At 42.0% G+C, this 12,701-nt stretch overlaps 1 protein-coding gene across 1 annotated transcript; it reads right to left on the bottom strand.

Moving 5' to 3' along the window:
• Window positions 1–541: 541 nt before the first annotated feature.
• Window positions 542–12,021, bottom strand: LOC139204444 (uncharacterized). The gene is made up of 12 exons (XM_070834470.1): window positions 11,874–12,021; window positions 10,472–10,583; window positions 8,673–8,766; window positions 7,851–7,905; window positions 4,648–4,788; window positions 4,416–4,576; window positions 4,208–4,306; window positions 3,455–3,600; window positions 3,100–3,271; window positions 2,848–2,960; window positions 2,232–2,319; window positions 542–1,778 (listed from the first exon to the last, which is right to left on the bottom strand). Exons 1-12 carry the CDS (start codon window positions 11,983–11,985, stop codon window positions 1,725–1,727), a joined length of 1,347 nt encoding a protein of 448 aa, XP_070690571.1. The 5' UTR covers window positions 11,986–12,021; the 3' UTR covers window positions 542–1,724.
• Window positions 12,022–12,701: the final 680 nt, after the last annotated feature.

Below are 12,701 nucleotides of genomic sequence, written 5' to 3'. Positions count from 1 at the left end.
TTGCACAATAGATTCATGTATTTTCTAACAAATAGATATCACCCCTTTAGACAAATCCTACAGTAGCTTACTTTTCTTTTAAACAGTCACCTCCATTGGGACATTCTTTGTTACTAACTCAGGGAACTGAGGTTTGTGGCCTGGGACTACTGGTCCTTTTGCAAGCAGGAATGAATTTGCTGCTTCAATTCTTTTTGCCCCACTTATTGTAATTTCACCGTTTCTCACATTTTCATTCAGACCTGCTTGTAAAGGGTGTAAAGCGGGGTATAAAGCGGATGCGTGATTACATCCTGGTGTGCTGATGATCCCAAAATACTTGAGCCCTGACACACAAGTCAATACAGCGTTTTAAAAAAAAAAGCATTGTTGTTCCTACAGAGAAGCCTGGAATGGCATTTTTATAACTAAACTTTGAAATAAAAGACTTCCAACAACAAGTACTGGCTGCTTTAGACGTCGTTTCATTCTCCATGTTACTCCATCTGTTGTTTACTGTATGTGTGACTGTATTACAGTGAATCAGTCATCTGAGCACAGGTCAGTAGAAAATGTTTAATACTTTTTTTTTGAGGAAGAGACAGAATAGTTTGCAGCTTTATGACAAGTTTCATTCTTTGAATGGGGATTACTAAAAACATTTCAAGACAAGTCATTTGAGTCTAAACAGCACACAATAAAAATATTTTTTGGAAAAATTACACAGAATAGATAAATTCACATAATTTAAAAATGAAATATCACATAAAACAAAGAGTTTCCCTAATGTTACCTTGGAGGCATCTAACACACGCAACACAAACTGACAGTGTTCACAATAATATTGCAAACAGCCCGTAGAGGTTTCACACCAATATTCTAAATCATTATTAAGCACCTCAAAGACCAAAAAACACAACACTGGAGTGAAGGCAGTACATGGTGTCGTAGCTAGCTGGTGTTATAGATTCATAGACAACATGAAGGGTTCTTTAGCTCAATAACAACTAGGAGGTACACATCAGCACAGTGACAGACTGCATTAATGTGTACCTGTTTTACTGCACTGCTGTATTTGAGTACTAATATCACAGGCCTTGACTGTGGTTTATGTAAATACACACATCACACAACAAAACAAAACAGTGGGACAGAGACTCTTTGGTGGCAGGAGAAATCTTGCAGCTCTTATTGGTATGAAATCATTTGATAAAATGTCTGGCGATAATGCCCAGTCACAGCGCTGGTTTCCTCAGTATTGCCGACGGTCAGGAGAGTAAGAGATTCGGGTATATTACGACGACGGCATGCCTGGACGGTGCCGTGAGATTTGAGGACCACTGACGACATTCTTGGTTGCAGAAAGCAGCTGCAAGTTACTCATGACGAAATTAAGAAAAAGTCTATTTGTAAACACTTTGTTTTGATGTCAAAATGTACGTACTACAAAAACTGAAAAACATCTATTCACATTATGAAATTTGCATTTATCAAACGACTTTAATCACAGCTTGTACTGATCGATAAAGGCACTTTTTCGACTTTTAATCATAATCTTGAAGCTCTGGAGATGATAAATGTTGGCAGTGATCTCTGCTGCGTTAGAGGTTACACCTGTCCGACTGAGAAGACAAAAAGCTGATCATTCGGTGGATGATCACCTGATAAGAAAGCCACTGATAAAAGCACCAAATGATCTTGCAACAATACCACCCATGAGTAAACTGTCTTCAGCTTACCCGGGGTCAGAGGTCATATTCTGCAGCACACTGCTGGAGGTACCACTCGTACAATTTCCCCTGTGGTGTAAAATTAATGTGTGAGATTCACAGTTCGGATGTTTTACATTTGACAAATCAAAATATCAATTCAAACCTGCATTGAACTTATGATCATTTAGGTTTTCGGCCTCTTTAGTTTTTTTTGCAGTAGCTGTTCAGTGTATTTACATTCTGCAATGACTCTCTTGCTCATGAGTCTACCGCACATGCATGGTACTGCATGTAATCCATCTTTACCCTTCAAATGACATAATGCCACCTTAATACCAACTTCAAAGTTGTAGCTATGGTCCATAAATCCAAAACAATTAACTGAAAGCAGCTAAAAAGCTCCAAAGAGCTGAGAGTCAGGCAATAATTTTTCTCTCTGTGTTTGTAACTACCACCTTGCACATTACACACAGTAATCACACTTAGCATTAGTGCAGCTTTGACTTGTGTAGCAGGCGTGACGTGAAAAAGAAATCTAACCTTTTTAGTTTTGACAATATCCTGGATATAATCATTGCACTCCGCCATCGACCTCTTCTCCTTCTTCGTCAGAGTCTTATTCCTTTGGCTGAGAATGAAAACAATGTTTACTCAGAATTTCAATGATCACTTCCTGTGTGTGTATGTTTGACGTGTGTCCGCTCTGATGTTAACTGCACAAACCGTCTTTGACAAAACAGAAACAGCTTTACTTTATTTTATACATACCTCTATATTTATCTGAGGGTTATAATTATGTTAAAGGACCCATATTATGCTGAATACACTTTTTAATGTCACCCGGTTGTCTAGAGACCACCCTTTGTCTTTTTCACTTGACCCATTTTGCAGTAAATGTGTGTGAAAACCCACAGTTTAGATTTGGGTCCTACGTCCGTGTTTTTTGAACATTAAACCATGTAAACCTAGAAGGACCTCCAATTTGGATTACAAAATGAGTCGAATATGGGGCCTTTATGGGTTTTTTTTAGAAGAAATTACTTAATCAATTAATAGCAGCAGAATTATTCTCTGTCGACCAACTAATTGATTAATCAATTAATTGCTTCAGTGCATATACGTGTATGTGTTTGTATTGTATATTTGTAACACTTACCCTGCAAAATACTTTGCTAGGAAAAGCAGGAGGTAGCAAAAAGCTCCAGAAATGATCACAAACAGAACTTGTCCATCTTCTGGTATCCACTCCCATAAGTACATCACCATTCCCTGTGAGACACGTTGAACTGACACTCAGAGAACCAAGAGCACTTCAAGAAAACTGAGTAAGTGCAAAATGTGGAAGGAAATGATATTCTATTATAATGTTAATGGTACAAACGTCACCTGGGTGACTCTCAGGACTTACTGTGACGATGGAGACGGTCCAAGCCGGCCCTTCACCCAGCAGCTCATCCAGCTGCTCTTTGGAGAGGGTGTTCATAATGAAACTGAGGATGAAGATGATAGGAAGAACAATACCCAGAGCCCCGCACAGGAATGAGTGAAGGCGGACGCTTTTGTTGTAAGTCACATCAGCCCTGCGTGCACACAGAGCAAATCTGGTTTTAATATCACATTTTCTGCAGCGGGTCGTATTTGGTGACTCTTATCTCCTCTGCACACACATGATATGCTTTATTTGTTCAGAGATGCCACCCGTCATTTTGCATCAGGGTAGATTAGTAACACATGATATGCTGCGTGTCTTTTATTGGTCAAACCTGTCCTTCTCTAGTCTGCTGTTGATGGTGGAAGAAATCAGGTCACAGTCTTTCTCCAGCTGATCCAGAGTCTTCTGAACAGCCTGGTTGATGGTCTTCTCAATGGTCTGACACACCCCATCAATCTGGTTCACACACCGGCTCGGCTAAACAAGACAAAGGCTCATAAGTGCATCGGTTTTGGAATTACTCTGCCAACATGCACAGCTGTGCACTTTAAAAAAGGGAAGGTCTGGAAGCTTCCACAACAAATCCTGAGGGTATTGTGATTGACAGCCATGTGCCTTTAGCAGGAAGTGAAGCTGCACTTGCTCAGCAAAAATAAATTGGAGGTTGGGAGGGATGCACAAATCTACCATGGGGAGTAAGGCTTAGTGGTTGTAGATCACAAGATGGTGCAGCAATAACTCAGGACCGGGGCTGCCATTGTCAAAGGTGGCTGATCAAAGGCCATGGTTTACAGCCCTGGTTCCCCCACAAGAGAAGATAACTCTTTCAGTCTCCATACTGCAAAATTAATCATCCTGTTCTAGCCATCAAGAGACACCAGGAAACCTGGAGAGGAGAATTTACATTCAAGGATAATCGATGGCTGTTCAGTCCCAAGGATAGCAGAGAGCTTTAAATCCAGATCCATGATCAGACCTGGATCTGTTGAAGGAGAACACTTAGGAAAAAGACCAGAAACAGCTCCAATCTGGGGAAAGCATTCACTTGTCATCACAGAAACATACAGCAGGCAAACAGTCTTACCTTCTGGGGGTTGGGGATGTATATTGTAGGCATCTCAAAGCCGCACTTGTTGAGACCTGGACGGCGACACAGTTCCTGGACAATCTGCATCATCACCCTCTGCAGAAGTAAACAAATGTGAGTATTTGTTTAGGCTTAGCTTGACATTTTTGGGGTTAAATCAATCAAAATAAGAAAATAAAAAAAGCCATGCATTAAGGGGACTCACCTGTCGGTCTGTTTCCTTCCCAGCTTCGTCTGCCTTGCTGAGGTAGAACAACAGCTTGTCGCCACATTTCTCACTCAGCTTCTCCACGATGTTGAGTGTGCGTTTGCAGAGTGCCTGGCCCATCGGGTCGAAGAACACAAATACCAGGTCGGCCTGTTCTCCTGCACAAATAAATAAAATCCATTAGAGCAACAGAGAGTAGATTACAAACTTCACAGCCGTAAAGACGTACCCAACCAGGTGATGGCGCTGTTGGCATCAAAAGGGTAGACCATGTCCCCGTCCACCAAACCCGGCGTGTCCACAAATGTCACCAGACTGAACTTCTTCTGCTTGGAGGTGGAGATCTCAGCAGACAGATAGTCCATAACACCTGGAATATACAAACAACGTGGGTGTACAGCTGCTTCCTTCAGGATGAATTCTTAGTAGCAAAGAATGATAAATGAAAAGTTGTGTCCTTGCAGGAAGCTGTCGCCTCTAATGACTGTATTATTATGTGCTACTGAAGCCGCAGTGCGGTCAATACTTGGAAACCAGAGGGAACCTAGTGGCATTAAAGATCAAGAGCATTGTCAACTTCTTGTGCTTAAAGATTTGCATTTGCAAGAAGTGTGCATTCGTAACTGGCAGGATGCACCAGATGACCTAGATAAAGATATGCATGTTAGCTGTATACATGTATGAACACATCTGAGAAAAAAAAAATCAATAAATCATTGTTCGGCACCAGCAGGGGCCACACCCTCACAGATAAAGCTTAAATTGTAACACGCATGAAAAACATTCGTTAGGACCCGCTTTTCTCACCGTCCCCTCTGCGGAGCGGCCTGGTTGTCATGGTTACACACAACAGCTCTTCAACTGGCAGCTTTAGCGTGGGGCGTGGGACATAAAGCTAGCCAGTGAAGAACGACTGTGAGGCAACGCACTGTGAGGTTACGATGCTCCACCACAACCACCGCACGATTCCCCCGCAATTCTCGAATCTGAGCACCAGAACAGGATCACTATTTAGGCCCCCAGCACTGACAAAATAAACTCCACCCACACCCGCCGCCCCATCCTCCCTCTACACACGCACACGCAGGCCTGGGGTGACACTGAGGCTGTTTCATAGGAAGAGGCAGGTGTTAACAGCAAGCACAAATCACATCCTTGTGCTGCAGCGAGCAGAGCCACTGCCGCTGTGGCACATTAGCATTCCCTTATGTTTCTCTTGCATCAGCATGGCCACAATATCAGTGCATCTGCCTCCGATCACACGTCCTAAAAGTGTATTCCCACAGTCTGTTGCGCCAAAGGTGACGAGATGACAGTTGCTCTCGTAAGAAAAACATCCTATATATGCAGCTATTATCAAGTTATGTTAGATCTCTATAAGGCTGCTGGTCTATACTTAGTCAGGACTGTTCAAAACAAACACATGCATGCATCTTGGTGTTACTATAAAGATCAGAATAGCAATTATGTAAGTCCATTTCAAAAAAAGTGAATCAAATAGCTTTGATACAGACACAATCATTCAGTCTAGTTGAAGAAAGTCCTCCGAGCCTCCTGAAAGGTGAAAAGGAAATTAGAGCGATACCCGCATATGGGTGCTAAGTTCCTCAAGTGACAGTAACTGAGAAGGCTACACTGGTGATCCTATGCACGAAGAAAAGGGCAAAGGCTGTTATAATGCTGTATCGGCTAAAAGACCAAAAAAGAAACTTGGTGGACTAAACAGGCCATAAGAGCATAAATCTTTGCCGTATGATGAGACGTTTGACCTGTCACGAGAACTCCTCTGCAGCATGCAATCTAAAGTCTTGCTTACAGGTTGAAAAGATAACGACAAACAGACAGTTAAACACGCTTTGTGTGAGTCTAAAACAATATCAAGAAGTATCTCCAGGCATATCCAAAAGGAGACCAAACTGTATGATCAGCAGCTACTCCCACATAAGGATATATGGTGCTTTTCTGATGAGTCATCCTCAGCCGCTGTGACAGGTAAACAAATGCTTGATATGATGTATTTCCAGAGGCGGCGATGAAGTTCAAATCAAAAGCCTGCTTGTATTCCAGCAGCAGATCGTTGGTATTGCTCGGGCTCAGGCCTGCAGAGTGGAGCTGTTGCTGCTGGAGTCTGAGCTGTGCTGTCTCTAATGGCTGTGACATTTCTCAGCAGCTCCTCCTGACTCCACTGCACTGCTGTCGATGGGGCGGGTGAGTCACACGCTATACCGTGAGCGCTCCGGTCCGCACCCAGTGAACCCTCGCTCTCATGCTCGCTGTCAATGCACACACATACATCACGCCCCCCCGCTCCCTCCCCCCCCCCCCTCCCCTCCCCTCCCCTCCACCCTCTCCCCTCCACCCTCTCCCCTCCACGCTCTCCCCTCCACGCTGATGCTCCCACGCAGACAGCAGGCACACCCAGACTTTCTGCACAACCACCTCAACATCCAGAAGCTTCAGATGACTGCTGACGCACGGAGAGCCGAGACCGATTGTCTTGACAGATTATGCTACTAATTACATCTCTTTCTTCTTTGTAAGAGCAAGAGAGTAATCCTCACTCCCATATCTCAGAAACAAACGGCACGAATGTAGTGAGAGAGGAGCAGGAGTCTGGTCTGACTTATAAAGAAAACTTGATACGTCAAAGCTGTGACTCAGTGCTGAGTCATGAAGGTGAAGCACTTGAACTCGACCCTCAAATGACAAAAGACAGGACTGACCTGGGATAGCCAGAAAACACATAAAGAACTCATGGTAACATTTCATGAGCAACACACGCAATCAAACAGCCAGAATTTCAGTCGATGCTGATGTTCATTTAGATTTAGAGTCTCATTTTTAAAGTTGAACTTTTGAAGTCTGTAACGTACACTCAGATTAACTTTGACATTTTCCAGCAGGAAATATTGGTGGGCCACGCAGCAGAGGACTATCTTAAACCTCAAAGCAACCTATCTCTGTCTGCAGCTCATTATTACGTTCATCTCCTGCTCCTTCTCAGTCCTAATGCTGCTTCTCCCTTCTCTCCATTTTCACACTCTCTATCCGCTCTTTGATGTTTTTCATCATGATGCCGGCAAAGGGAGAAAAAAAAAAACACACACGATGATGTGCATTTTTTCATTGTAACACTACATTGGGGATAATTTTAGTCAAAGTTTATGAGCACGTGTTGTGCACTAAGACTGCAGTGCTGATATTATCACTGCAGGGATGCAAAGCCACAATATTCAAGCGATTATCCACACGTACAAGGAAAGATGCACTAAACTGTGGTATAATGTGAGATCTTGGGAAATCTTTCTGTTGCGTGATGCATCACTTTAGAAACAGTGTAGAATCTGCATGCAGACACTATATACACTAAGGGTGCACTTTTCAGAAAGCCATTATGAGTTACTGATGCTGAAACAAGAAGAAAAGGCTTACCTTTGAACTCAAGGAGAGGTCGAAAGTGAGGGTAAAGATGTAGCGTTGCATTCCCCTGTCACAGAGTTTAAAAAAAGACAACGTGAGACACAACCTGATGAGACAAATATTATTCTGCAGTTTGCTACAACAGAGGTCCTCTCTCTTCTCAGCACTTTGCACTCAAGTCCTACACCAGCAGCGGTGCTGCAGCTCGGTACGCTCGCTTTAAGCTTCTCCTGTACATTGGAGATAATCCTTCCACTCTGCAGTCCTGCACTGCAAATATATTATTCATCTTCATCACCGTCACCACAGCAGGATATGAACAGAGAGGCAGAGGAAAAGGATGAGAGAAGACGGAGAGACAGGTGTCTCCTGAGCACGTTTATATGCTGCAAAGATGCCTCTGTGTGTGTGTGTGTGTGTGTGTGTGTGTGTGTGTGTGTCTATGCAACAAAGCCCCTCGTTGGAGCAGCATACAGAATGAGAAATCACCACTGACTCCATACAAGCTGACATCCATCCTTTATGACTCGCTGAAGTTGAACAGTGAAACGTCCCTCATCCACAAAACCGAGACACATCATCTCAATATAAAATACTAGTTAGTTAGTTAGTTAGTTAACAAACACTGATAAAATCTGGAGAAACATAAGAAAAGCATTAAAATGAAGCATGCAACACAAAGCTGGTTGTAAGACTTATTATTATCATGGTTCTCTTTTCAACCATTAAATCTTATATCTGTTTCAGGGCTTTTCATCAGATCTTAGACACAATGGACACCAAGTCCTTCTGTATCAGCTCTGGAAATGTGAGCTGCCTTTATGCTGCTCTTACCGTCAGTGATTCCCTTTTGCGACCACTTGTGATGAACGTAAACCCCTGCGTTTCAATGGCAACACCTGTTTTCTGTATGTGCTCTTCAACATACCTAAAACGACAGTAATGGGCATCAAATACATTATTTTCATTTCCAGGTTTATCTGTTGATTACTTTTGCAGACAATCATACACCGTTTTAAATGTCAGAAAATAGTGAAAAATGATGAATCATTATTCCTCAGTGCACATTGCGATGTCTTCATGTTGCTTATTTTTGCCTACCAACGATCCAACATCACAAAGATATTCAGTTTACAGTGAGTTAAAGCAGGAAAATACCACAAGTTCTCACATTTGAGAGGTTGGAACAAGTGAGTGTTTATTTTAGTGTTTTTTTCTCAATAAATGGCTATAACAATTAATTAATTATCCAATTCTTGTCAATTTTCTGTCCATCAGCAATTTATTGTTTAATGATTTAAGCCCTAATTCCAGTAAACTAACCGGGTGCCTGTATAAAAGGCCAGTTTACACATTAGGGGACTGACTGCAGATGGGATGTGACTCCGTGATCACTGTTGTTTGGCTGAATTTACACCTCAGGAGGGGACACAAACAAAATTGTGCCAAATGGGAAAAAAAAACACTATTAAAGATTTAGAGATAAAACAGCTTTGTATACTTTCATCTTCTCAAACCCAACAGTCCTCGGTATTAATAATAAATATGTGAAAGCTAGTGTTTCCTCTCATGGAGAATCTCAATTACTTCCCCAACCAAGAAGTGCTGCGATATGAAAAACGTTACTGATAAAGCAGCAGCCAACACACACACACACCGCTTGCTTTGTCTGGTGCAGGGAATTACTTCCTCCAAAAAACCAATTCCAAACCATTTTTCAGGTTAGTGGTGTATGTAAGGGATAATGTACAGAGAGTAGAGGCATCTTAAATCATCCTGAAGGGGTTTGTTTTGCAGTAATAACCGCAGATCGCTGTACATTTTACCGCTTATTACACGGCTTTGTACTAAATAAATCAATAATTTGACAAAAAGTATAGAATTAAAAATGATTGTGTCCATAGCAACTGTCTGCTACCAGTCAGACGCGAGTATTCAACAAAGCCGTGCAATATATATATATATATATATATATATATATACATATATATACATATATGTACATATATATATAATGTATGTATCCAGTTTACAAAGCTTATATACAAACACATAAAACTGATTTTTCTCTTGTTGTTTCGTTGTCTTTGTTTCCTGTTTCTTTTTTGGTGAGCATATCCTCCCAAAAATGTGTTTCAATGTACTATTTATTGTACTATGTAAACTTATTTTATCCACAAATGGGTACACTTTCTAAAAAAAAATTTACAACATCATGATTCATATGGTAATGGAGACAATTAAAATTACATTTTATCCACACTGTTTCTCCCTGGATGCTCATGTTCAGTTAGAATTAGCTCAGCAGGTTAAAACAAGAATAAAAGTGAGTAAAGGTCATTATTTTTCTCCTGTTTTTATTTTCTGTAGCTTGATTCTGCAAGTAGCTTTTGTCTAAACACTTACTAGCATTGAAAACAACAGTCTGGACCTATTTGTCTTTCCCTGTCAATCCTACATACCCACATTCCCTGTGGCAAAACTAAAAGTCTTGTGTGAAGGTGATACCACTGTGTCACTTGTTATCAAGCTCTCAGTCACACATGGAGCAGAGCATGTGACGGTCAGATAGCCCGACCCCGCTGACTGCTACTATAGATCCCATTAACAACAAAAACAGCCGTTTTTATTACCAGTTGATGAAGGAGCTCTTCCCTGCAGAGTGGTTACCCATTATCATCACAATGATCTTCTTTCTGGGAGGCAGGAGTCGGACTCCGAGGCTGCTGGCAATCTTCACCAGGCCTGAAAACACACATACACAGTGAGCAGGGCACACGCCGATTAAAGGTATCACATTGACAAAATCTGAGCAAAGACAACTAAACTAAAAAAAACATTTTTTAGTCTTTAGTTTCAGTCACCACCAGGTTTCCTTGAAAGGGCGTAGTCATTTGGTCATTTGGAGACGAGCTTAAAAACCCTTTAAAAGTAATTTATTTCTACTTAATTGCTCGAAGTCTTCTAGTCGTGACAGAGCAGGTTGGCTGAACGTGTACAAATGTCAGATAAAACAACATAAACACAACATAAAATAATAATAATGATAATAATATAGAATAATTGATAATTATTCACAAGGGTGTAGATTTAGTTTTTCTTTCAAACAAATTAAAAACAGAATCATTTCAACTTCTTTGAAGATGGATTAAACATTTAAATTGCTCTTTAAGCAGAAATAAGAAATGCCAAAGATTCTCTTTTTCACAGCTTTGTAAATGAGGCGGTTTGCTGCTCGTCTTTGTCCTCTCTCATTTTAAACTGAACATCTCTCAGTTCTGGAGATGTTAAGACGACACCTCGGATATAGTCGTGATAGTGACTTTGCTCGTCATTCGTAAACATCTATTAAACAATTAGTAATCAGTTAGTCAAAGTGGTACCAAATTACTTAGATGAGTCCAGAAAACATCTTAGGAAGTTCTTATGAGATGAACGACCTGTAAAATTAAGTGTTAGTGTTTAGGAGTAAAAGCTCAACTTTGAAACCCAGTGTTATTTTTTCTGTTTCACAGCTTGCTATTATTATATTATTCATTGCAACTGAAGTGAAGCAGCTCTTCTGTTAAACCTGGGTTAATTATTATGTTGTAATACAGCAGCCCAAAGCCTGCACACACACACACACACATGCTGATCAAATCAGCTGCTCAGCACAACAGGATCATTGTTGTGCCTCATGTCTGAAGAGAAAAACCAGAAAACCAGACACTGGCTGGCTCAGTCTCTGCCTCATTGTAAAGTCAAACCCCTCTGGGCTGAACAGGTGATCACAAACCATGACTGTGGGCTGTCACAGGAGCCCTCTCCACGGCCCAGTGTCACTGCTCTGACACTGACCGACAGCTGCTGCAGACCTCCACCCTCCTCACGTGCCAAACCAGCAGCATTTCACTTCCACGAACTTCAACCAGGGTCCCACCAAACACTCAGTTACATAACAGCACAACTATGCGCGCTTGTGTCTGCTTTATGGTCCTGACTCAGGTGATCCGCTCATTACCCGCATGTGAATCCGGGTTTGTGGTTATTTACCGTTTTCGCTGTCCACATAGAGGCCGTGGCACTCTCTGAGGATCCTCTCACTGGGTGTGGTGATCGCAGACTCCAGGGGGTTCGCCACACACCGGGGCTTTCTGCCCGACATTATGAACGCAGCCACGGGCACCGACCGCCTCTCTGCTGTTTCCTCCCGCACCAGGGGAAGAGTTTCAGTGTTGCACAAAGGCTCTCCTGTGCGGATGAAGCGCTCCCCCCTGCGGCCAAACACTGACACGACACCAGGGACGCTGTCAGCACCAACAAGCAGCCTGTGGTGGTGACCCTGCAGGGTTTTAGTCTCCACACCTTGATCCCTTGGTGGGCCTGTCAGTATGATAAGATAAGATCAACTTTATTGATCCCGAAGTAAATTACTTTGCCAGAGTACAATACAATACAAAAGTTGAATACAAAGTACAAAGTGTAAAGTGTCTCTGACTGGATGACCAGAGCAGCCAAACGCTCAGGGGCCCCTCACCCTTAAGGGCCCCACAGGCCCCTGAAGACCTGCAATCACGTTGTCATGATTCAACTCTCTGCACATTTGTTTGGTAATATGCACTAAAGCACAAAATAACCTGAAGTAGTGAGAATTCCTCACACTTTCATATCTGTTGTCTAATTTAGTGATTTCAATATTAAAACAAGTGCGTGAATGCTGTCACTGCTCCTTTAAACAGCATTAAACTGGATGAAGAGACGTCCCTTGGCTTTTTGCCACTTTGCAGATTTAATTTTGAGCTGCTTCCTTCAGTTGAGCGAAAACTGGTTTGAACCAGCATATTGTCGTTGGCGGCTTTACTTATATGTAATATTGTTGGA

This window comes from Pempheris klunzingeri, chromosome 7, assembly GCF_042242105.1.
Source record: "Pempheris klunzingeri isolate RE-2024b chromosome 7, fPemKlu1.hap1, whole genome shotgun sequence".
In the NCBI taxonomy this organism is placed as follows: domain Eukaryota; kingdom Metazoa; phylum Chordata; class Actinopteri; order Acropomatiformes; family Pempheridae; genus Pempheris; species Pempheris klunzingeri.
This window is presented reverse-complemented; position numbering and strand designations above follow the sequence as displayed.